Source organism: Myotis myotis, unplaced genomic scaffold, assembly GCF_014108235.1.
Source record: "Myotis myotis isolate mMyoMyo1 unplaced genomic scaffold, mMyoMyo1.p scaffold_m19_p_1, whole genome shotgun sequence".
In the NCBI taxonomy this organism is placed as follows: Eukaryota; Metazoa; Chordata; class Mammalia; order Chiroptera; family Vespertilionidae; genus Myotis; species Myotis myotis.
The window spans coordinates 209,320,329-209,345,321 of record NW_023416313.1 but is presented as its reverse complement, the minus strand read 5'-3'; the positions used below and the strand labels follow the sequence as shown (position 1 = coordinate 209,345,321).

The window sequence follows — 24,993 nt, the reverse complement described above, 5'->3', positions numbered from 1 at the left end:
CATTTAAAGATTCGTTCATCTTTTCATAGTACATAAAACTATGTCTGTCTTGGATAAACTTCCACCAAAGGCAGAATTCTTACTTTTATCATTTTATTTCAGGCTCTTGGCTTTCTCTACGCCTCTGGACTTGGTGTTAATTCAAGTCAGGCAAAGGTAATATTATTAAAACTTTAATTTATATGACACTTTCAATTGAGTAAATACATGTGCCTATGTTCAATTAAGTATCTTTTGTTCATTCACAGGCCCTTGTTTATTATACTTTTGGAGCTCTTGGGGGCAACCTAATAGCCCACATGATTTTGGTAAGTAAGACTTAAGTGGAAGAATACTAACATTGAGTAGCAGAAGAATTTTTGGTTAACAAATGATCACGACTTTTCTTTCATGATTCAAATTTACTTTTATTCACTAAGACCAAGTACTCAATTGAATATTCTTATTAATGAATACAATAACAATCTACATGTGGATGAAACTGTTAGAGTTCACAATTTTTTATGAAAATGACTAGTTTGGCTGATTGTCCTTAAAATAAATATCTGATAAATGGCTCTTTTTTTAAGTTGGAATTGTTTGTCAGAGTCATTTTTTTAGATTAGTTGTCATAAATGTTATATTGAAATTGATGAAGGACTTACTAGGTAAAGAACCTATAAAGTTCTTTAAACCTATAAAGTGGTCCTTTAAAGTTCATTACAGAGTATTTTTTATGTGCCATTTGATACCATTGATCGTTTAAATGACTTAGTGGTGAAATAGAGAATTTTTCCACTAAATTCTTTACTGTGGTGTATTTAATCTGCCTTGTACTTCATAAAATGACTTTGGCTAAGTCACATGACCTCCAACTCATATTACTGTGTTTCAAATGAATATATAAATTCATTCTTACAAGAACATAAAGGATAGAGTAAGCAGAAATGAGACTGAAAGCAGAAAAAAACAGGAAAAAATATGGAAAAGAGTTTACAGCTTAGTCATTGATGAGCTATGATACTTAAAAAAGAAGGAAAATCTGTTTCTCTGGCCAGCTGAGTGGGTCCTAACTAATTTTACTCATACATTCCCAAAAATATTCATTGAGTACATGTCATTGGGATACCAAAGATGAGTAAGATACAATCCAACAAGCTTTTAATCAAGAAAGGGAGGCACAGGTAAGGAGACCATTATAGTGCAGCACGAGAATGTCAAGGATTCACCTAGAAAGTGGCATTGGAAGGAGAGGGATTTAAGGAGGTACTTCTGAGGAAAGAAGCAGCTAACCCTGTTCTTGAAGGGTAAATTGTGGTGAGTGAACGTAAAAAGCAGAGGTATCCAGGCAGCGGTTCTCAACCTGTGGGTCGCGACCATCGGAAAACACATATAGCATATCAGGTATTTACATTACGATTCATAACAGTAGCAAAATTACAGTTATGAAGTAGCAACGAAAATAATTTTATGGTTGGGGGTCACCACAATATGAGGAACTGTATTAAAGGGTCGCGGCACTAGGAAGGTTGAGAACCACTGATAGAGGGACAGCAACAAGAGGGAATGTGGTGTTTGCAAGAAAACACAAGCACTTCAGTGTGGCCAGAGAGTAGAAAACCTACCAGTAGTTCACAACAGGGCAGGTGAACAGGAATCCCATAAGCAGCTGTATGTCATGCCAAGGAGCATGGACTTTGTCCTGTTTACATGGACTCTGTCTTGTTTACAAGGGTAAACTGCTGAGGGGGTTTAAGTGAAAAATAGGGTTTGTTCTAATTACTTACCAGTCGTCTTCAACAGCAGCTACAGATTAAGAACATTAAATGTTATACATGCTATTATACAGTAATGCCCTAAGGATTGTTAAAGCTTGTGAAGTTATTTTGAGTCTGTGCTAAATGACTCCAGAGAGCTTTACTTTCTTTTCCTTGCTCTTTATTATTAGAAGAGCAATGACCTTATTCTGAAGTCATTTATTGCTGGGCTGCTTCTAATAGTCCCTTGACTTCCCTATTTTGCTCATTTGTTGCTTCTTCTTTGCTAATTTGGAAGAGTAACCCTTTTTTAAAATTGTGTATAAAATAAGAATGAAATCTGTTCCAAGCAAGACCTTAATTTTCTCCTATAGGTAAAATGCGCACACTGCATAAAGTTCATTGCATCAATTTTGATTGCTCTAGGAAATTTATTTTCTAGTTCTTAGTCATTTATAGTCTGCTTGTTGAAGTGGCTAAATAAATTGCCTCATGACCTAAAGCTCAGGAAAAATGGGGTGATAGTGTCCTTGGACCAGAAGACAGCAGAATTGCATGCTGAGTATGGTTAGCTGTATTTGTTCCAACGGATGCACTGAAGCACCTGAAACCGCCGTCTTCTCACTGAGGCTGTGTTGCAGGGCTACCGCTACTGGGCTGGCATCGGGGTCCTCCAGAGTTGTGAATCCGCGCTGACGCATTACCGTCTTGTGGCCAACCATGGTATCTATGTTTTTGCCTTTCACCTTTCAAAACAAAAACCAATAAAACAATTAATTTTAAATACATCTATTTTTATTGCACTACTTGAAATGTCATGAATGGCTCTTTTCAAGTGGAATCGTCCTTACCCTAGTTCAGGGATGGGGAACCTTTTTTCTGCCAACGGCCATTTGGATATTTATAACATCATTCACAGGCCATACAAAATTATGAACTTAAAAATTAGCCTGCTATCTTTGGTCAAACTTTAGTTAACTCACCCCGAATGCCTTGGCAGGGCCAGATCAAATGATTTTGCAGGCCTTACAAGGCCTGCAGGCTGGACATTCCCCGCCCCTACCCTAGTTGATTAAGAAGTACTTACTTTTTTTTAAATTTTGCTATCTACTCCACTTCTTCAGTATTTTGTGGAAAAAACTAAATTTACTTTAGGTTGCTGTTTTATATCTATAAACTACTATAGGAACAGTTTCCTGTAACATAACATCTGTCAACAATTTGGCAACTCGAATTGTACTTCTCTCTGTGGGACACCTGCTGACTTTCATCCATGTCCTTACTTTGTCCCCCTGTTTCAGTTGCTAGTGATATCTCGCTGACAGGAGGCTCAGTAGTGCAGAGAATACGGCTGCCAGATGAGGTGGAAAATCCAGGAATGAACAGTGGAATGCTAGAAGAAGATTTGATTCAGTATTACCAGTTCCTAGCTGAAAAGGGTGATGTACAAGCACAGGTATGAGTTTCAACATCTCATGTACTGTCTTAATGCATTGTGTATTACAGTCTCTGGGGCAAGCACTTACATCTGTAAGTAACATTTTTATTGCTCTTAGCAGTTACTAGCTATGTTATTATTAGCTATATACTCTCAAGACATTCCATTTGGACTCCTCTGGGATATGGACTAGGCATTCATGGTTCCTAAGAGCTGGCAGGGTGACTGCTGTGCACCCCGTTGAAAACTGCTGCTTGAGTGGAGCAGCAGTACAGTGATGATGAAGGCTCTTCATGGAGTCGCCAAGGACAAAAACTGCCACTTTCTCTGTAAACAAAAAGGCTCCGGGGCATGTGGGATTTCAGTTGCTCTTCAGAACTGTTCATGTTTCCTTTGCTCATCTTAGATCATAATTTTCTCAGATTAATTCATATTCTTGAGTATTTCCTTAGTGGCAAATTCAGTTTTGGATTAAAAGCAGATATTTTTAGTGTTTAAAAATGTAGCTTAAAGTAACATAATATCTTCAGGAGGTAAGGCTAAATCTTTCCATTTTTGTAATAAATAGAAACCTTTTTATGACCAAGTGTTTTCTTGTTGGTTTAATGGTAATCACACTCCAGATGCTACCCTTGACTTTTGCCCCATTTTTATCATTTTCAGGTCGGTCTGGGACAGCTGCACCTGCACGGAGGGCGTGGAGTAGAACAGAACCATCAGGTAGCTTTTCTGTTCCTGGGGCTTTGTACTTCCTGTTGTAGCAAGAAATAATTCTCCAGGTGTATTTCTGGCTAAGTCAGTGACAATATCAAGTTTGTGTTATTAAGACAGCCATCCCAAATGAACCTTTGAGATTTAACTAACCCCTGAGGAAGCTGAAGAATAAAAATGTGATTATACCTCATAGGGTTGGGGAATGTTTTATCAATTCTAAAATCTAGTTCTTAATAATGCCAAAAATATGTAAGCAATGTATTTTTTTCTATAGGTATGTGATTGAAGTATATCTTAAAACTCCCATTAGAAAATATTTTATAGAACTAAGGAAAATTCATTGTTGAGTTTATGAGAAATTAGGAGTACACAATGGTAATAATCAGATCTATATCCAGTCATCAAATTTTGTCTGCTTTATGTCCTAAGTGTCACCATCTCTTCCCTTTTCTTCCATCGGGACACCTGTCACTTGTGTGAATTACCTACTGCTTAAATTTCCTGAGCAGTAGCCTGTCTTTGTGAACCAGACATCTGATCATATGGCTCCCTTGCTTAAAACTCTTGAGTGGTCCACAGTTTCTTGGAGCTTAAAGACCAAAACCTTTACATGGCCCCTTAGGCCCCATTCCCATCTCCGTTTACCTCACCAGCCCCTTGCTTTCTCAGTCACAGGCACAGGGATCTTTTCTCAAGTCTTTGAAAATATCATGAACCTCTCTGTCTCAGGGCTTCTGGAATGCTGGCCTATCTGGCTAGAGTAAATATTTCCCCACCCCTTTCTTCATATAGCGAATTCCTTGTCATCCTCCAGAGCTCAACTGCAATATCTTTTCTCCTAATGTCTCCTTGGGCCTCAGCCCCACTCCAGGAATAAGTCATGTACCACAGTTAGGATTTCTGAAAATCTGTATTCCTTATGGCCCTTGTCCGTTGTAAATTAGTTAATTATGTAAGTTAGTTAATTAAGTTGTTTCCTCTGCTAGAACATAAGGTCCAAAAGCATGGGCTGCATCTGCCTTATTTTCCAGTCTTTTCCCAGCACCTCACACTGCCTAGCACATAATAACTCCTCTGTGAATGCTTGTCAGATTCAAAACGCTTTGTTTTTCTCCCATGCCAGTTAAGTATTCTAGTGAAGGTTACTTCATGTACCCATGTCCCATCAACTTTAAGAATTAGATGTATCAACACAACTATGCCTAATACCTACTTTTAAAAATTCAGATGGCATTTTGACAGCTCTTCTTGTCTTTGGGTCATTAAAATGTATGTCACTAGGCCAGTGCAGCATCAGATAAAATCTTAATAAAAACATTAAGTGAGAGGACAGAATTCTGGATAAGTTTGTTGCATACCTTTTGCACAACAAATTTTGAAATATTTTTGGTGTGTATGCCACTTACCTGTGAAGCAACTGCACAAATAAATTATTTTACAGGCTATGAAGAGGGAAGAAAAGGATTTCCCAGTACATGTTAATTCAACAAATATTTGTGTGCCTACTATGTGCCATTCACTGCTAGACATTTCAGATACAATGCTTCAGTCCTTATGTCCTTACAGAGCTTCAAGTTTAGTAAAAGAATTCAATACTTTTTTATTTATTTTTTTGCATTTGCTGCTTTTTAAATGATCACAGCAAAAATAGGTAATAAATTGTGATTGTTGTTACTAAGGAGAATTAAAGCACCCAATAACAGATTACTGAGTGGGAGGTGGCAGTTGTCTCTGAAGAGAGATGGGTGACATTTAAGTTGAGCCTGGAGGTAAAATTATTCCAGGCCAGAAAGAACAGTATGTACATAGGTCCTAAGGCAGGAAGGACAAGGCTGGTATGCCCAGAGTGCAGAGAGCAAGAGGGAGCAGTACTGTGATAAGTAGTGCCTGATCATGACAGTATATTTTCTACAAAACTGCAGGGGACTGTAAGGACCAGCATGAAGAGATTTAAGAACAGTCACTTTGGATAACCCCAGAATAAAAAGCAGGGAGGTCAGGGGAGTATTTTAGAAGTCAAGTGAGAGATTATGTAGCTTTGACTAGAATTTTGGTAATGGAGGGTAGAAGATAGATGGATTCAGGATGGATTTGGTGGTAACAGGACTTATTGATAAATTGGATATGGTGGGGGGGTACCTTGAAGCAACCAATAGGTGTCATGTTGCCATTTACTTAAACTGAGATTCTGCCACGCAACAAGATTTTTTAACTGTTCCTGAAATAACTATTTTGGTTAAAAACCAAGGGCAGATTCTATTAAAAACTATTTTTAATAAATTCTTTCCTCACAGAGAGCGTTTGACTACTTCAATTTAGCAGCGAATGCTGGCAACTCACATGCAATGGCCTTCTTGGGAAAGGTACTGTACGTCCCATTAATGTATTGTGTAATAGCAAGAGGTGTTTGCAGAGTGAGTACATTCTGTATTCAAGATCTACAATCTACCCAAAACAAACTGGAAATAACATTTCCAGGGCAAAGTTATTGTGTCTTGTCCTAAAGGCATTTCCAATCTGAGGCAATTTCCTAGGTGACTTAAACATAACAGCATTTGCTCTTCAGTATGTTAATTCTCCACTGAAATTAACCACCACTATCCAAGCTCCTACTTTTCATATATCATCTATAATAATATCTATAATAATAAAAGTGTAATATGCAAATTGACAGAATGGCCCAACAGCAGAACGACCGTCCAGACAATTTTCCAGGTGAAGCTGGGGCTGCAAGGGCCGAGGCAGCCACCAAAGCTGTGACGGCTGAGGCAGCCGGGGCTGCGAGGACCTACTCTTGCACGAATTTCGTGATAGGGTCTCTAGTACATAATAATGAGGAATCGATGCTGTGCGGGTTTTTGCTAGTCTGTCATAATTACCTGTTAACTTCCATGCTGAATAGAGGCACTTAGATTTTGTTGGAATTTGTCTGCAGACCTTTTCATCATCTTAAATGAGACAGCCATTACCCACCTTTCAGTGTGGTCCTTTTCTCAAGAGGACATTTAAGTCTAGAGACTTAATGAGTAGATTCCATATGTCATAGCACAATCTATTAACTTCCTTTTTCATTATTTTGAAAGCTATTCTAGTGTAAACTAATCAGTATTTTCATCTATAACCAAATCCTAATGTTAGGAAGCTCAGATAGAATATATCTCAAAGGTTTTTCCAAATAGAAAAATCTAATCAGTATTTGCCACAGGATCACAGTTAATTGGGGCCTCAGAATTTTACATTTAGATTTTAGACAATAGTGGTGTTCCTCACGAATCTTGTTAAGCATTTAAGAACTTTTCATTTGAGCCCTTTCAATCTTTGCTCTAATTACAAACTAACCCTATCTCAAAAATGATGTCTTTGTCATTAATGTGTATATGGATAAAAACAGTATTGGTCATTCTGTTCTTTCTCTTTGTCCTTTATCATGATCCCTGAGACGTTAATCATTTGGTGCTTGAAACCTTTTAGAATAACCATTTAGTTGTTTCTTTTCCTGAACTTTCACTACCTTCAATCTTAGCCTGGGGGAAGTAGTGGTAGAGGAGAACGGAAAAGACATTGCTGATAGCCTTCCTTTCCTCGTTTAATCACAGGTCCCAAGCAATGTGTCAACCCAGTTAACTGCACTGGGATAGAGTGAGAAAATAGATTCCTCTGGGGATTAAAGATTTCTTCTCCTGAGATTGACCTATAAGTTGATTTATATATTTATGTATTTATATATTTACTAGAGGCCAGGTACACAAAATTTATGTATTTATATATTTACTAGAGGCCAGGTACACAAAATTTGTGCATGGGTAGGGTCCCTAGATCAGGGCCGATCTGCGGGGCAACCGTCAGGGCAGTCGGGACCTGTGTTGGCACCCGCTGTGGCTGGCCTGGGGCCTGCGGGCTGGGGGCAGCTCCTGCGTTGAGCGTCTGCCCCTTGGTGGTCAGTACGTGTCATAGCCACTGGTTGTTCCACCAGTCATTCCACCTGTTCAGTTGATTTGCATATTAGGCTTTTATTATATAGGATATTAAGTTCATGGAACAGATGGTCATAAGGTCAATCATAAATTTGATATGACAGAATGTATAATAGTATAAAATGTCTACTTTTCAGGTTTTGCTTTTAATTCTAAAATATCCTTTGGGGAATTTTAATTTTGTTAAAAGATTTCATGAGATCTAACAAAAACCAGAATGAGATGAGATAGGAGAACAATGTAATTGGAGAGAGAATTATGCCTCATAATAAAATTGGGGTCTGTTTTCCAGATGTACTCAGAGGGAAGTGATATTGTGCCTCAGAGTAATGAGACAGCCCTTCACTACTTTAAGAAAGCTGCTGATATGGTAAGACCTTGTGACTCAGTGCATTCAAATGTGTATCACGTTACTATTATTTTAATAAATAAGTTTATTATATTAAAAGATGAATCGTGACCGTCATGCCATAAATTAGTGAAAGCATTTATGTAAATATGATTCATGTAAATGAATTGAATGAGGAAAAAAGTTCTCAATAAAAAGCAATTTTTTTAGGGACCAGATTGTTGTATATTAAGCCTCTCTCAGAATTTTACTGAGAAATGTCCTGATCAGGGAAATGTGATTTTAGTAATAGAATTGAAAGTTACATAATTCTTATCTGTGTTGCATCTTGAGGTTTAAAACTTACACAATTGGATAATTTTGATAATAACAGTACATAATTTAGGCATTCTCTGGTGCAAAGAAAGCAGCCTATGAATACTTAAGACCCTATATGCCTCCAGTGTGTACCATACACATATCTCTTTGCCAACTACAGTCTCAAAACAATGGTTATCTTTGGTTTTGGACACTTCAATAATCATAAGGATTTCTTTGCTGCCTAATCCCAGTATTGTTGTTATTACATGGTTGTTGACTCTACCCCATGGAATCTTCCTTCTTGTTTGAGGAGGAAGGTTACTAATTAAAAAACTACCCAAAAAAGTGACCTGTGTGTAGTCTTTAAAAGATGAAATATGTTAGTTATGTTTTATATCATAAATTTATGGAACAGATGGTCATAAGGTAAGTCATGAAAATTTAATTCTAAATGAATTTACTATTTACTCTTTTTCAGAAAATTTTAAAAACCCCAAATACTTTAAAGTCAATATTATGTTTAGGTTGATGGGAAGGAGAAAATTTTATTTTGAATTGAAAAGTGCTAAGACGGGTTTTGAACATGCTTGTAAATTGTTTATTTTGCAGTCATTTAGTCTTGCCTACTTTGTAATTATTTCTTTCACACTGTTGTCTCTGGTTTGCAGGGCAATCCAGTTGGACAGAGTGGGCTTGGAATGGCTTACCTCTACGGGAGAGGAGTTCAAGTTGTAAGTTTCCCATCTAACATTCTGATTTTAACAAGGAGTCAGTTGGTAAGGTAGGGAAGTATTCCTTAACTAGCTCCCAGCCAGCCTAGGCAGGCCACTTCATTATAACCAAACCTACACTGTTTCCGATTGTCCTTACCATCCTTCACTCTGTACTCACTGCACCAACTGCCTTGTTAGAATGGCTCTGACTCTGGCACCTTCTCCTGAAGTTGTTTCTCATCCTCCCACCAATGCTCTCTGCCCTGTCTACTCTTCCATCTCGCCTAGACTTGTACTTCTTCACTCAAGCCTAAGAAAATGCTCAGGTCTCTCCCATTTAGAGGAGAAAAGCTTTCTGTTCTACCCTTTGCCCTTCTAGTCACTACCTCTTTTCTCTGCAGCCCTTCGCTGCACAGCCAAGTTTTTCTAAAAAATGAACTATATGAGCTGCTACCGCTCACTCATTAGCTCAGAGCAGTCAGGTTCTGCTTCATGAAACTGCTAAATACAAGTCACCCAGAAACCTCCTGAATGTCAACTCCACAGTTTTTGGTTGTATATCATTAGCACTTTCTTCCCTGGAGTTCTGTGACTGCAAGGGCTCTTGGTTTTCCTGAGCCATTGTTCTCATTCTTCTGTGCTACTTCCTGAGGTGGGATGCCCTGGAGTCTCCTTGCCATCCCCTTTTTCTGTGGGATATCTCTAAGCAATATGTTCTTTTTATTTGGGCCTGAAACTAAGAGCTAGGTTTGGGATTCTAATCTGTAGGCATTCCTTAGCATAAGAAACAGTTGTGTGATCTCGTTTTTATTCCTTCTAGTCATTTTAGGAAACTGAGGTTCCGTAGCGATCTTTGTTTCAGTTTATCTCTATGGATACATGATATTTGAAGTTTAATGATCGCATAGTGTTCATTATGAACACAGGGAAAGAACGAATAAGGAGAGAATGATTACCCTTATTTAATATTGGAAGAATTGAGGTTTTGAAAAGGATTGGTTGGTTAACAGAAAAGATACAACTGTTTCTTAAATCCCGTCCTTGTGTTCCACTGGTGGTGTTTATGCTTTCCGAGAGCCAACATGCAAATTGTCTCACAAAAGCTCGATTTGCTTTTCTTCAACATCTTAAATATAATCCCCCTGTGACTTCAAGTCTATTATTATCTGCTATAAAAATTAGAAGGTATTTCTTTTAATGGCTCTTCAAGACTATTTTGTGTGCTTTATTAATTTTTTTTTAATAAATTAATCTTCTGACTTTCAAGTATGTCAGCCTTTTGAGGTTTCTCATCATGTGCTTGTGTGATGAGATGATCTTTTTTTACAGAATTATGATCTGGCACTGAAGTATTTCCAGAAAGCTGCTGAGCAAGGCTGGGTTGATGGGCAACTACAGCTTGGCTCCATGTACTATAGTAAGTAACGGTGGGATTAATGAACACACCAAGATGTAAATCACCTTTTTCCACTAGATGTCACTATGATATGGAAATGAGAGTGTTGAATACTGGCTGATTCATGTTCTCCCAATTCAGTGATCTGTGCATCTTGCTTTTTATTGTGAATTATGTTGATATATATTAATGTACAGATCTGTGTTAATAGGATTCACATTTTTCCCGAGTAAGAATTCTGAATTTTATTTTGTTTTATCCTCTACTTCTCTGATGTTTCAGCTGAATCTTATCTGAGACTGTTCCTGACCTTTGCTGTGATTTTCCTTACAGATGGCATTGGAGTCAAGAGGGATTATAAACAGGCCTTGAAGTATTTTAACTTAGCTTCTCAGGGAGGCCATATCTTGGCTTTCTATAACCTAGCACAGATGCACGCCAGCGGCACAGGTGTGATGCGATCCTGCCACAATGCAGTGGAGGTGAGGGCTCTTCTACCAACTTCTGTACGGGAAATTAATTTTCCCAGTCGGAAGTCTACTGTTTTTGTTTGTTTGTTTGTTTGTTTAACATATTTTTATTTATCTTAGAGAGGAAGGGAGAGGAAGGAAGTGGGACAGAGAGAAAGAAACATCAGTGATGAGAGAGAATCATTGATTGGCTGCCTCCTGCACACCCCACACGGGATTGAGCCCACAACCCTGGCATGTGCCCTGACCAGGAATCGAACAGTGTCCTCCTGGTTTATAGGTTGACGCTCAACCACTGAGCCACGCCAGCTGGGCGGAAAGTCTACTGTTTTAATTGTTGTTTTCTTGTGTGATTTCTTCTAGAGTTGAAACAGATTCAGCCTACTGGTATACTGAGGGAAGACGGAGGGTCTGTGTGGGGCCATCACACTTATTTCATTTACCCTCCCTATTAGAATCAGTGTTAATAAGGGCAGATACTGTGTCTGCTGTCTCTATCACCTAAGACAGTATCTGAGACATAGCGTCAAAAAAGCATATGCTAGGATGCTAAATGAATGTTTCAAAGGGGTGTGCTAATATCTCCTAATTGGCCCTTTAGAGTGACATCAATACATGTTTACAAAGTTTCTAAAGCTCTCTCTGATCCAGTTTCCTTACTTGTAAAATGTAGCTGTTAATAGGACTCACCTTATAGAGTAGACTCCATGGGAGGGTTAAGTGAGTTAAGTTACATATTATACATAAATCACTAGAACAGTGTCTGACCAGTGTCAGTGGTATATAATTGTTTGCTATTATTTGAATAAACTATTCTAAAGATTAAGTGAAAGCTTCAAATATATATCCCAGACTTTACATATATTCAGTAAAATTACCCGACATTGAAAGAGCATACATAACACTCACATGGCTAATGTGAAAAATGATTTTCTAGCTTATCTTTCTTATTCTTCTGTTGGTTTTTTTTTTCTTTCCTGTTCTCACAGTTGTTTAAGAATGTGTGTGAACGGGGCCGCTGGTCTGAGAGGCTTATGACTGCCTATAACAGCTATAAAGACGGCGATTACAACGCTGCCGTGATCCAGTACCTCCTGCTGGCCGAACAGGGCTATGAAGTGGCACAGAGCAATGCTGCCTTCATCCTTGACCAGAGTAAGGTTCATCTGAGTGCTACCTCGGGTTCAGAATGCAGGGACTCACATCAGGTTGCCTGTCTAAAAGGAAAAGCCACAAAGAGCGTTCTTTGTTGCTATAAACAGAACTTGTCCCTCTTATTTAAGTTATTTTACTTCAGATCTCTCACATCCAACTTAGTTTTATAGAATTGACATTCATCATAAAATTGGCTGCTGCTTTCAGCAAATACATTTTCACAAAATAGCAGATATAAAATACTGTTTTTCCAGCTTATGTAGGTCCCCAGAGTGGCCCAGTACTCAGTCTCATTATTAGTTCTGTGGATAAAACGTGTTTCAGGATGTAATGTCCTCAATGCAGTGATTCCTTGGAACTCAGTATTTTATTCTAGTACTTATTTAATTTTAATACAATATATTTTCCATTTATTATTTGTAATATTCCAGTTCTTATTTCAGTTATGCTCCACATACTCGTTCTAGCTTGAAAATGAAGCCTAAAAGTCTAGTGTCTTTCCCTAAATGCCTGGTTTGTGTTACCTCTTTCCCGGTAGGAGAAGCCACCATTGTAGGTGAGAATGAAACCTACCCCAGAGCTTTGCTCCACTGGAACAGGGCTGCCTCGCAAGGTGAGTGGTTGGTTCATCTTAAAGGATAAGAGTTTCACCCAGGAACCTCTCTTTATTTTGTTTTGTTTTTTTTTGGGGGGGGGGGGTGTTTTTTTAAATCTCCCATAAAAATTAAGTCCTGTCATTCATCGCCTTAAAATTAAGCAGAGATACTATTGCTTAACTTGTTGGCATCGTGATTGGTATTTATTCTTAAAATGGAAATTCTAGTCCCAGGGCTTCTAAACTGAATTGCAAGGCATTTGTACTAGACATTTAAGTCATGCTATGGTTTTCTCTCTGGTTTTTAGTTTGAAACCTGTATATTGTGTAAATGAAAATTGAATAGAATATTAGTCCAAACCCCAAAAGATTTTAACCTTTCTCCACTTTTCCATTTGACTGTTTTTTTTCTCTCACAAACTACTCTCCATGTTGTGTGCCTACCATCCCTTCTTCAAGCATAAACAAGGGTCCAGTTAAACGATTTTAAAATGTAAATGACATCATAGAATAGAGCATGATCATTTAAAGAATATTATTGGAGCCTAGCTGGTTTGGCTCAGTGGATAGAGCATCGGCCTGTGGACTGAAGGGTCCCAAGTTCGATTCCAGTCAAGGGCACATGCCCAGGTTTTGGGCTTGGTCCCCACTAGGGGGCATGCAGGAGGCAAGCCCATCAGTGATTGATTCTCTCTCATCATTGAAGTTTCTCTCTCTCTCTCTCTCTCTCTCTCTCTCTCTCTCTCTCTCTCTCCCCCTCCCTCCCCCTGCCTCCCCTCCCCCCCTCCCCCTCTCCCCCTCTCCCCTTCTCTCCCTTCCTCTCTGAAATCAATAAGAATATATTAAAAAATAATAATAATAATAATATTGGAGACATGGGGGGGTGTTGCCACCTACCTTGTTCTACCTCTCCTTGACTATTACAAAACCTTCTTCAGAAGAGTAATTCTATTTAAATTTTTACTGAATTTATAGCTTAGCTAAAGGGTTGGTTGTAAAATTTGTGTACTATAAATTAAAATTCTGTTTTATGTAATCAAGTTAATAGGAAGAGAAATAACAGTGTGATCTGTTTTAAATACTTTATTTATTGGCAGTTTTGCATTTAACTTTTGTTTAAGGCTATACTGTGGCTAGAATTAAGCTTGGAGACTACCATTTCTATGGATTTGGCACCGATGTGGATTACGAGACTGCATTTATTCATTATCGTCTAGCATCTGAGCAGCAACACAGCGCACAGGCTATGTTTAATCTGGGATATATGCATGAGAAAGGACTAGGCATTAAACAGGTGAGCGGTGCTTCAAATTAATGTTTGAATAATATAAACTGTGACTTGGGGAAAGGTCTGCATTTTTATAGAAAACAGGCTTTCTTTGGAATGTGCTCAGATTTTAGATACTAAGTCGTGAGGCAGTTTTGTAATATTTCACAAGATTGCCCCTGCATCTCTCATCTTCCAGCAAACACACATATTTGATATCCACACTCTTATATTTAGAATATTAAGGCAAAAACAGATTCATGAAAACAGAAAGGCAGTGCAGCTTCTACTGATAACTCCTCGTTTGAGAAACTGTCCACCCATAATCAAACAAATTCTATTGCTTCTAAATTTTTTTGAAATGAATTAAGATGGTTGCTATTGATAAACTTATTCCTGATTCTTTTTTCAATTAAAAAATGTTTTGTCAGTATTATTTTATATTAGTTTCCATTGTACCACAGTGATTATACAATCACATACTTTATAAAGTGTTCCCCCTGATATTTCCAGTACGCATCTGGCAGTATACATAGTTATTAAAATATTATTGACTATATTTCCTATGTTGTACTTTACATCCCATGACTACTTTGTAACTACCAATCTGTATTTCTCAGTTCCTTCACCTTTTGCACCCAGTCCTCTACCCCCTTCCCTTATTTCTGATTCTTAAACTTACCTAGTGAAGTCTAACCGTCTTTAGACCTTTAGTTTTGTCCATGTACCTTTAAAAATTTTGAAAAATTATATTATCTCGTGCATTTTTAAGTTGACATTTAAAATTTTTCATCATAGCCCTAACTGGTTTGGCTCAGCGTCGGCCTGCGGACTGAAAGGTCCCAGGTTTGATTCCGGTCAAGGGCAGGTACCTTGGTTGCGGGCACATCCCCAGTAGGGAGTGTGCAGAAGGCAGCTGATCGACGTGTCTCTCTCATCAATGTTTCTAACTCTCTACCCCTCTCCCTTCCTCTCTGTAAAAAATCAATAAAATATATTTTAAAAAAATAAAATAAAATAAAATTTTTCATCATAGCCTAGCCAGTATTGCTCAGTGGTCTACACCTGTGAACCAGGAAGTCAGGGTTCGGTTCCTGTCAGGGCACATGCCGTGTTGCTGGCTCAATCCCCAGTTGGGGGTATGCAGGAGGCATCTGGTCGATGATTCTTTCTCATCATTGATGTTTCTCCCTTTCCCTTCCTCTCTGAAATAAATAAATTAATTAATTAATTAAAATAAATTTTCATCGTAAGTTTCAAAGGTCTAAGTTCTAGCTATTTTAAATAAGAACATTTTTAATAAAATGTTTAAATTACTGTAAATAATTTGACATGCCCATTATTAATTTTTTAAAATGTGTATTAAATTCTTTAATTGCATATTGCATCTTTTTCTTTTCTCCCTGAATTCATATTTTAGTCTAGTATTCCCATTGAAATGTATGTAATTGTTATGTTTGATGACTAATATAAAAATCACATGTGAGTTGTGACCTTTATAGAATACACCTAGGAATCAAGATGACTAAAGTCGTATAACTCCGATACTACTTTTATAATAGATTATAAAACAAGAACCTAATCAGTGTGCTTTTCTCATCTCATCATTTAATTTGTAATGTAATATGATGTATAGTTTATGTAAATTCTTACAAAAAAGAATGTGATAAAAGGCATCAGAGTGATGAGAGGGAACTCTAGGATTCAACTTTTAAGAATAATTAATTATGTGTAAAAATAACAGTAAATCCATTCGTTTTTATAAGACATCATAATGACCTTTTCCTTGTTCTTATTTTTTAAATGAAAGAGACATTCCTGCTACTAAAAACTAATCAGCATCTAGTATAACTAGAAAAATATTAAGTATTAAATAAGACCAGGATTGGTTATAAATGAAATAAATAATTCAGGATATATTTGATAGCTTCAATTTAATTACCCTATTTACTCAAACACATATAGCCTGTATTATCACATAGTTTTATTCATGAACTTGAAAAATATGGCAGTTCAAAAAAATGTTAGTTATATATATTTTTAAAAATCAAAGACACTGACCATACTATTACAGTTAGCTGAAGGTGCCTTTCTTTTCAACTAATGACCCACCCCAGGTACATATAGGGAATAGCTGAAAGCAGTTGTTTATATTTAAATATATGGGGGAAAGTCATCTTTAATGCTTAGCCTTTCTTTCCCATGTCTCGTGGAATTTTTTCCTAGGAGGATGATATTCTTTGACAGTAGTCAGGGTATAGAAGAAGTAAGTTTGGTAAATGAAAATTTCACAACTCCCACCATCCCATTCTACATATATCTGAATACTCCCACCTGTGCCAAAATTACCAGTGACTTGCTTTGCCCTTCACAGAAATATGTCTAAAACAGGGAGACACAGGATGTGCCTTAACGGTGTCCCTTGGGAAATCTTGACTGTCTACTCCAGTTTGAAGTTCACTGCTCCAAACTGAAACCTGGAGCTGGCTGAAGTTTTAAGTAGGAAAAAATTAACTTGCAACTCACAGGTCACCCTTGGAAGTGTCCAGATTAACAGTGTTATGTGTAGCTGTAAGACGGTGCAGCATTTAACTCTGAAAGTCTACACAGCAAGTGGATGTCAGGTTGGGAGGGGAGCGTGAATGAAGTCTTAAAATTTTCAATTAAAATTTTCCAAATTAAGCTGTTAGGTAATTAAAGAACTTTTATCCAATTACAACTTGGTTTTCTTTAGGTAAGGGAAATTTTAAAATGAAACTTGAAAGATAAAATAAATTTTCCTAATGTATAAACTAAAAAACAATGATTCTTAATTTAGCAAGAAATGAATTTGGGTTTATCACCTATCTTATAGGATATTCACCTTGCAAAGCGTTTTTATGACATGGCAGCCGAAGCCAGCCCAGATGCACAAGTACCAGTCTTCCTAGCGCTCTGCAAATTGGGCATCGTCTATTTCTTGCAGTACATACGGGAAGCAAATGTAAGTGGTCCACGCCTTTCAGTTAAACACAAATGATGTAACCTCAGTCCAAAGGCTTGTATTTTAAATGTTGGGGGAGAAGGGAGGAGTAACCTGGGAGTGTCTGGTTTTTTCCCTTCTTCCCCCAGGTGAAGTACCCGCTGTCCTCATCAGGGGAGGGTTGAATGTGGCCACAAAGCTGTTAATAGTTTTCAGGTAGCATCACAAGTGGTTCCCAGTGCTAACGCATTTTGCATTGATGCAGATGTTTTCTGGTTTGGGGAAAACTGAGACTGACCCATGGCAATTTGAAACAGTAGTTAACTAAACATTAAATAAGATGACTGGCCGAAACCGGTTTGGCTCAGTGGATAGAGCGTCGGCCTGCGGACTGAAGGGTCCCAGGTTCGATTCCGGTCAAGGGCATGAACCTGGATTGCGGGCATATCCCCAGTGGGAGATGTGCAGGAGGCAGCTGATCGATGTTTCTCTCTCATTGATGTTTCTAACTCTCTATCTCTCTCCCTTTCTCTCTGTAAAAAATCAATAAAATATATTTAAAAAAAAAAAAAAAAAAAAAAAGATGACTGCCTGCCTAGAAGTGACTCAGACCTCCCTAAGAAAAAGAGAATTTAGAAAAGGAGGAAGAAGAAGTAGAACCTGAGAACCTGCCCAGGCTATTGCACTTCAGATTCTTGTGATAGTGAAACATGTTAAAACCACCACCAGAATTTGTTCTCTAAAAGTGCCTTGAACTATTTAAATAAGCTAAAGGCAGAACCTAGAGAGGAGATGGGTTAGCCATTCTCTTCCAAGCTACTGACTTTAGTTAACACTTACGTGTTGCTCTTAGGTTCTCCAGTTTTGCATTTTGTTTCCAATACCTAGAGTTCCTCAAAATGGATTAACTAGTACAGCATTGAACTCTGAAAGTCTTCAAATATATGCAGAAACAAGGGCTATTTAACTTTAATTCATTCCAGGAAAGGATGGTGTTGAAATCTTTGGTTAACATCTTTCAGAACAGGTGGATACCTCATCTCAGCAGTGGATTCCAGAATAGAACCCTCCTGTGTTACAAAGATATAAATGTAGTCCATGCTGCTCCAGCAGCTATAAAGAGAAGTTTGACCTCCCCCTCATGCAGCCCTAGCCCGTGCTACTGAGGGCTCCTGTGTATAGGGCTCCAGAGGACTGAGATGTTGAGCTCTGTCCTACCGATGTCTTACACATTTGTAATGGCAAATTTATAATTGCTTGGTAGCCTGGGCCAGGGCTGAACCCCTTGCTAATTGACGGGATCTTCGTTCCTTCAGTTAAAAAGCTAACAGTGTGGTAGTGTGCTGTTTCTCTGCCAGGACTATTCCAGACCCTGTCGCTCACAATTTTTAAGACTAATAAACTATTGATTACAGTCTAGGATTTGATTATGCAATAAAATATATTCTTTCTTTTTAAAACAGAAATATAAAGACAATAAAATGCCCTATAATCCTACCATGTAGATATTCTACCTTAAAAAAAAATAAGTAATACTCTGGTGGTGTGGCTTAGTGATTGAGCATCAACCTATGAACCAGGAGGTCATGGTTCAATTTCTGGCCAGGGTACATGCCCGGGTTGCAGGCGCGATCCCCAGGAGGGGGCATGCAGGAGTCAGCCAATCAGTGATTCTCTGTCACCATTGATGTTTCTATCTCTCCCTCTCCCTTCTTCTCTGAAATCAATAAAAATACATTTTTTTAAAGTAGTAAGTATTCATGGCAAGGAAGTTGAATAGTAAGATAAACACAAAATCTCCCTTCTCCATTCCCTCCCCAGGAAACACAGTTAATAGTTTCTTGTAATCTTTCCAAAAAATATAGTGCCTATACCTGCAAATATATATTACTAGAGGCCCGGTGCATGAAATTTGTGCATGGGTAGGGTCACTAGACCTGACCAGCGATCAGGTCTATCAGGGCCTTTTAGCTGCCGGCCAGGGCCTCCCTTCCCCAGCTGCCAGCCGGGGCCTTCCTTTGTTCTGCACCGTCCCCTGGTGGTCAGCGCACATCATAGCAAGCGGTCAAACTCCCGAGGGGACACTTTGCATATTAGCCTTTTATATATTTAGATGGGGACCTTTTAAATGTAATGTTATTTAAACACAAGGGATTATACTTGTCTACTTTGTGAATAAATGGCAGTCAGAAAATAAGAGGAATCACTTAAGTGACACTAGGACAATTAAAATATCATAGAGTAGCACAGCCTGTGTGGTTCAGCAGTCGAGCATTGACCCAGGAACAAGGAGGCCATGGTTCAATTCCAGTCAGAGCACATGCCCGGGTTGCGGGCTTGATCCCCAGTAGGGGGCATGCAGGAGGCAGCTGATTGATGCTGTTTCTTTCTCTCATCAATGTTCCTATCTCTCTATCCCTCTCCCTTCCTCTTTCTCTCTCTAAAAAAAAATATATATATCTATGTATATTCTATATATATCATAGACTAAAACTATGACTTTTAAGTTCAAATTCAGGTGTTAAATATTTAGTTAAATCCTAACCAGAAAGCATTATTCATTCCTCTATGAAACATTTTCACTCTGCCATCTTCAGTTACCTGAGAGAAGGGATAACATAGCCCTGTGTCACTAGAGCAGAGCTTCTTAGCCGCTGTGCCCTGACTGCAAATGGGCTCCAGGTGCACTGAGCCTGACAATTTTCCCTGACCCTCCCTCATCCCCAGTGCTCATCTCAGACATTTCCTGGGGGAAATGGTTGGGAATGAGTACATTAGGTTGCTGATGGAAGGAAACCCTGCCAGGCACTTCACATACTCAACTGTTATGAAATAATAGCTGTTCCTGCGACACATTATTTTTTGAGTTTCAGTTCAAGGCTTTTAAAACCTTTTTTTAATAAAAACATTGTAAAATGTCCCTAAAACCAATTATTTTAATAAGTTCTGTATTTATCTCTAATTGGTGATATACTTTTCCTGATTTCTTCTCTGACATGTTAGTGAGCATAACGATTTTTCTATTCCCATTAAGATTCGAGATGTATTTACCCAAGTTGATATGGACCAGCTTTTGGGACCTGAGTGGGACCTTTACCTCATGACTATCATCGCGTTGCTGCTGGGAACAGTCATAGCTTACAGGCAGAGGCAGCACCAAGACATGCCCGGCCCCAGGCCCCCCGGGCCACGGCCAGCAGCACCACCGCAGGAGGCGCCACCCGAGCAGCAGCCGCCACAGTAACGGCTGTGCCCAGCCTTGATCAATGACAACCGAGGGAATCGTTTGCAGAGAACACCTGCGTTTGATCTGGGACTCTGGCTCTGTGGCCACCTCCTGGAAGAGGCACAAGGAAGCATTGAATTCCTACAGCTGCTTAGAATCTGATGCCTTTATTTTCAGGGATAAGTAACTCTTACCTAAACTGAGTTGAATTTCAGTGCCGTTTGGAATAACAACTCTCAGTGGCTTTCCTTTTTTTGGTTTGTTCTGGAAACATACGTGAGACCCTCGAAGTAATGTCTACTGTATCCAGCTCTCTTGGGTCCTTTTGGTCATTCTCTCAATGTGCATAAGTTCTCCGATCAACCATCTTCAAGGTCTTGTGCATCGACACTAAAAACTGATGTGTGAAAAGGAAAACCCAGTTACTCGCAAGTTTAACCTTAATAAATTTGAAAGTCTGGAAATAGAACTTGCCTTTAACGTAAAAAAAAGAAAAAAAAAAAGAAAAGAAAAAAGGCTTCAAAGTGTTTCAGAATGGCCATAGCAGAAACTTCTACCAATCCACATGCAAGTGCACGTATTCAGCACATTTGTTACTTTAAAAGGGAAGGAAGGGAGGTTTCTGACTGCTGGTGATTGTCATATTTTATACCACACTTCTCTCCTTCAGAGACTGAAAGGCCTTGTTAGCGTTGTGTGTGAATTTCATTTCTTTGGAATGGAATATCTATAAAACATTGTGAACTGATTCCTTGAGCTAACACATGCGTTTGCCCCACCTACTTAATGTAATTTGCTTGTTTTAAGTACGCAGAGCCTTGATCTGGAAGCCAGAGGATGGACTAAGTGGGAGAAATTAGAAAGCAATATTATAGAACCCTGCATGGGGTGCTAAGACCATAGACATCCTTCCCCAAAAGTTGACCCAATAGTTCCCAGGGCTCATTTAGTTTGCATTTCTTATTGCAAAGGAACAAGTCACCCTCCTGAATTCTCTTAAGTATGAAATACTGCAAAGGTACGGCATATGTTGACTACCATGATAATACTAAGGCTGAGACAGGATCTAGGGTGCATGAAACTCAGTGGTCGAGGACAGCCAAAGCCTGTTCACACTGTTCAGGTGAATTTTCACTTCTGCCGTTTTATGTGACAGTAGAAAATCAGCCACTTTCTCAGCTGTCATATTCATCACGCTCCCACTGTGAACACTAGGAAAATAAGGCTATTCCACTCGAGAATTGTCTGATTAAATTGTATAGGAAACAACAGTGAAGAAAACTTGCAAACTTCACATATCTTGCAAATGAAAAAATTAAACAGTTTGTATTTCTTTCCATTGTCTGAGACTACGTTTGCACCTGAGCAGGCTTTCTGGGCCTACTGACCTCAGTCTGTTTTCTTAACCTTTATACTCTCTTTCCATAACCCCTCACCTGCCAGAAAACTTGAAGAGTTTGTTATTGTAGAGTTGTAGGACTGGTTCCTGAAGTTGGGGTTGCATTTAGAACCAGATTTAATTAGTCAGTAATGAACATGAGGGCTTTAAATGTGATGATGTATGCTTTTTTGCTTAAAGTAGATTTTACAAGACACCTGGCAAGCAAACTCTCCTCCGAGGTAATCGCCTTCAAATCTGAAGAGGTGATCACAGCGAGAACCCTGTGTCTAAAAGTATATCCGGAAGGCAGGAAATGTTACTCTCAAAAGTATAATGCCACTTTGGGTAGCTCTTGTGAATATTACGACTTGTTTGATCTCTTACACTTGGTGATTCGGGAGCAGTGGATAGGATATGGGGATGTCTTTACTGCCTCTGCCCCCACCCTTCAGAATCCCTGTCAGCCACGCTTCATTTCAAAGGAACTGTTTTAATTGATTTAAAGTTTAACTTCCACTTTTTCCTCTCTACCACCCACCTACTTTCTCCTTTAGCAGCATTTTATCTCTCTCTACTTCCTTCCAATACTTTGGAAAAACATGTCCTATAGCAGTGTACACTACCAAAGCTAGATGGGGAAGGGCAGTCTGTTCTTCATGCAGTAACAGGCTTCCTACCAGTTTGCCGCTTGCTGTGTCCTTTTTATTATTACCTAGAGGCCCAGTGCACGAAGTTCGTGTAAGAGCAGGCCTTCCTTTCCCCAGCTGGCGGCACTGGCTTCCCTCTGGCATCTGGGACCGGGGACCTGGGTTTCCCTGGCAGCCCTGGCTACATCCGTGTCCAGTCTAATTAGCATATTACACTTTTATTATTATAGATACTCCAAATACCCCTTTCTTGGCCTTTTCCACTTCCTGTTTTACCATGGGTCTTTTGCTACTGGAAATTCAAACGGTATACGTAAAATAACTTAGTTCCTATGGCTGGGTGATGTCAGTCCTTCTGACTATCTCAAAGTACTCTGCTCCCTTCTCAAGGAACTGGTGTTTCTCCTAAAATAATGCTCAATACTTAACCTAATCAAATGGCATCCATTTGAATAAAATGACAGTAACTAAAGCTAGTTACTGTCAGTGACATTAAACTGACTCCGGGACTCAGGAGTTCTAATGGTAGCGTTTAGAGTTAGCAGGTAGAGTGCGGCTTCATTTCTCCGCGGCAGCCCATCACTCCCGCCCCTTTTTCTAGTCTGTCTCTACTTCGGGCATCTCGCTCGTGCTTTTGGTGGTTGCTCACTCGACTGTTTCAGAGTCTCCACATAATCCGTTTGCTTCCATTTTATGTTGCAAAGGTCGCACTGGTGTTTGGGTTTCTTTTTTTTTTTCTTTTTGTGTTTGGAGTTTTTCTGTCTGTTTTCTGAGTGAGGCTTATCTTATTTTTTTTTTTTTTTTTTTTTTTGGTTACTATTCAGAGGCACAGAAAAATAATTCAAAACTCCTTTTTCAAAGTTCATTATTTAACACTTAAATGAGACTAACTTGTATTAATCTTAATACTCTTGATGATGTGTTACCCTTATGCACATAAGATTAATTTGCGAGAGTTTTACTGCTGAGCTGTCTTATCTTCGTGCCATTGGGAAGTTGTAGAAGCTTTTGTGATCTGGTGGTGATCTGATGCTTTATTTAATTTAAGGGCTACTGTTGCCTCCAGAAAACTTAAGTATTTCATATAGGATTTTTTTTTTAATTTTTGGCTTTTTTTCCCCTTTGCTTCTCATGTTTGTTCCTCAAACCAGTGTGTTGGAGGTATACATGCAAACCTATAAATGAAGACCACAATTCTTGGTGTGTGGGGCATGTATATTATTGTCTGGCTACATCTACAGAACACTTCCTGTCCAGAGATTTGGACTGCCATTTCACATGCACATTTCAATAAAATGCTTCAGGTAAAACAGACCCTTTATCTGCCAGGAAGGGCAACATGGTACATTTGTCCCAATGATATCGTATTTGTTTTCAAAGTAAATGTAATACATGTTGCACAATATTAGGACTAGAGGTGTTCAAGAAATAAAGCAAAAGAAACATATTTTCATGAAGATGTTTTTATCAGTCATTGCTCACAAATATAAATGAAAATACAAAATTTCTGAATACCACATTGTCTGAGGCACTCCCTGATTTTTAATGCGGAGCAGTTACTGAGAAGTAACTAAATTTCTCCTTTCACTTGGTATTTCAAGAAAATACAGAATAGCCCACGTAAAAAAAGATTTGTGTTTTAAAGTGACTATTTGCACAAGATCTGATTTTGTGTGCATGAAAAGGACGTCTTGGTTATGTGCAACGAGTCATCTCACATGTGCTGTCTTTTCTATTTGGAATGATATGCAAGCTGACCTTATTCTCTGATTTGTAAAAAGAAATCAGTGTTGAAATGATCAAGGTGCAACCACTTTCAATATTGAGAAGCTTTGAAAGACGGTAAGCTGGCATCAGAAGGAACACCATGGCAGACTCTTTGTAAATTTATTTTGTATTTAATTAAATACAGTATAAAGGCTGGTGAAGTGTAATATAATTGTGTAAACAAATCCTGTTAATAGAGAGATGTACAGATCCGTTTTGTACTGTACCTTGAACCTTGTGAAATAAAGATCCCACCTGGTTATCCTGTGTGCTGGAATGTGCCACGACCAGGCACCTTCCCCGTCGGTCTGTGCTTTAAACACCAGTGGCTCCATTTTTAATGAAACTTTTTGAAATTCCAGAAGCCTCTGGAAACATTTACTTGGGGAAGTTTGAATTCATCTTTCAACTCCTGAAATTCAGGTTTCTATAAGTTGAGCCTTACCCAAGGGAGACCATGAATTTGCTAGGAAATGTTACCATTTTTTTTCAGCCTATGATACATAGTAAGCATGATCCACTTTAATCCTGATGACAGGAAAATGTATCTTGAGTTTCTTTATGCATGACCTTGTCCCAGAAAGTTTTAAGAGGGTTTACAGTGCTGCATATCATACAAAGATAAAATTTATGTAGAATAAGCCATATGATCTAAGGGGAAACGAAAAAGAAAGTATTAAGGCAGGAGTGAACTTTGTACACAAAATGCACAGCAGAAGTAGGCTGACAAATCTGACCCTCACTTCCTAGATGCCAACTCAAAAAGGAAATTGAGCTAAAATGTTCCCCCTTCGAAGCATCCGATCGTTGGCTAAGAAGTCTGATGATGCAGACTTCGGCAAGTGAGAAATTAGATCTCAGATTTCACTCCTGGGAGCACAGCCAGCCACCCCAGATGTCCTT

At 38.7% G+C, this 24,993-nt stretch overlaps 1 protein-coding gene across 3 annotated transcripts in view; it reads left to right on the top strand.

The window, feature by feature from the left end:
• The window catches only part of SEL1L (SEL1L adaptor subunit of ERAD E3 ubiquitin ligase), a 46,458-nt gene extending 24,821 nt beyond the window's left edge, over positions 1-21,637 (top strand). Inside the window, exons 7-21 of one of the 3 annotated variants that reach the window (XM_036314601.1) lie at positions 103-156; positions 249-308; positions 2,378-2,459; positions 3,038-3,192; positions 3,838-3,894; positions 6,183-6,251; positions 8,155-8,232; positions 9,180-9,242; positions 10,554-10,641; positions 10,954-11,102; positions 12,080-12,245; positions 12,784-12,858; positions 13,962-14,134; positions 16,962-17,090; positions 20,104-21,637. In XM_036314601.1, the coding sequence (XP_036170494.1) occupies positions 103-156; positions 249-308; positions 2,378-2,459; positions 3,038-3,192; positions 3,838-3,894; positions 6,183-6,251; positions 8,155-8,232; positions 9,180-9,242; positions 10,554-10,641; positions 10,954-11,102; positions 12,080-12,245; positions 12,784-12,858; positions 13,962-14,134; positions 16,962-17,090; positions 20,104-20,313 (1,608 nt within the window). In that variant the 3' untranslated portion in view covers positions 20,314-21,637. The remainder of the gene's footprint in view (positions 1-102; positions 157-248; positions 309-2,377; positions 2,460-3,037; positions 3,193-3,837; positions 3,895-6,182; positions 6,252-8,154; positions 8,233-9,179; positions 9,243-10,553; positions 10,642-10,953; positions 11,103-12,079; positions 12,246-12,783; positions 12,859-13,961; positions 14,135-16,961; positions 17,091-20,103) is intronic. The other 2 variants (XR_004968380.1, XM_036314610.1) reach the window with 2 other exon arrangements.
• Positions 21,638-24,993: the final 3,356 nt, after the last annotated feature.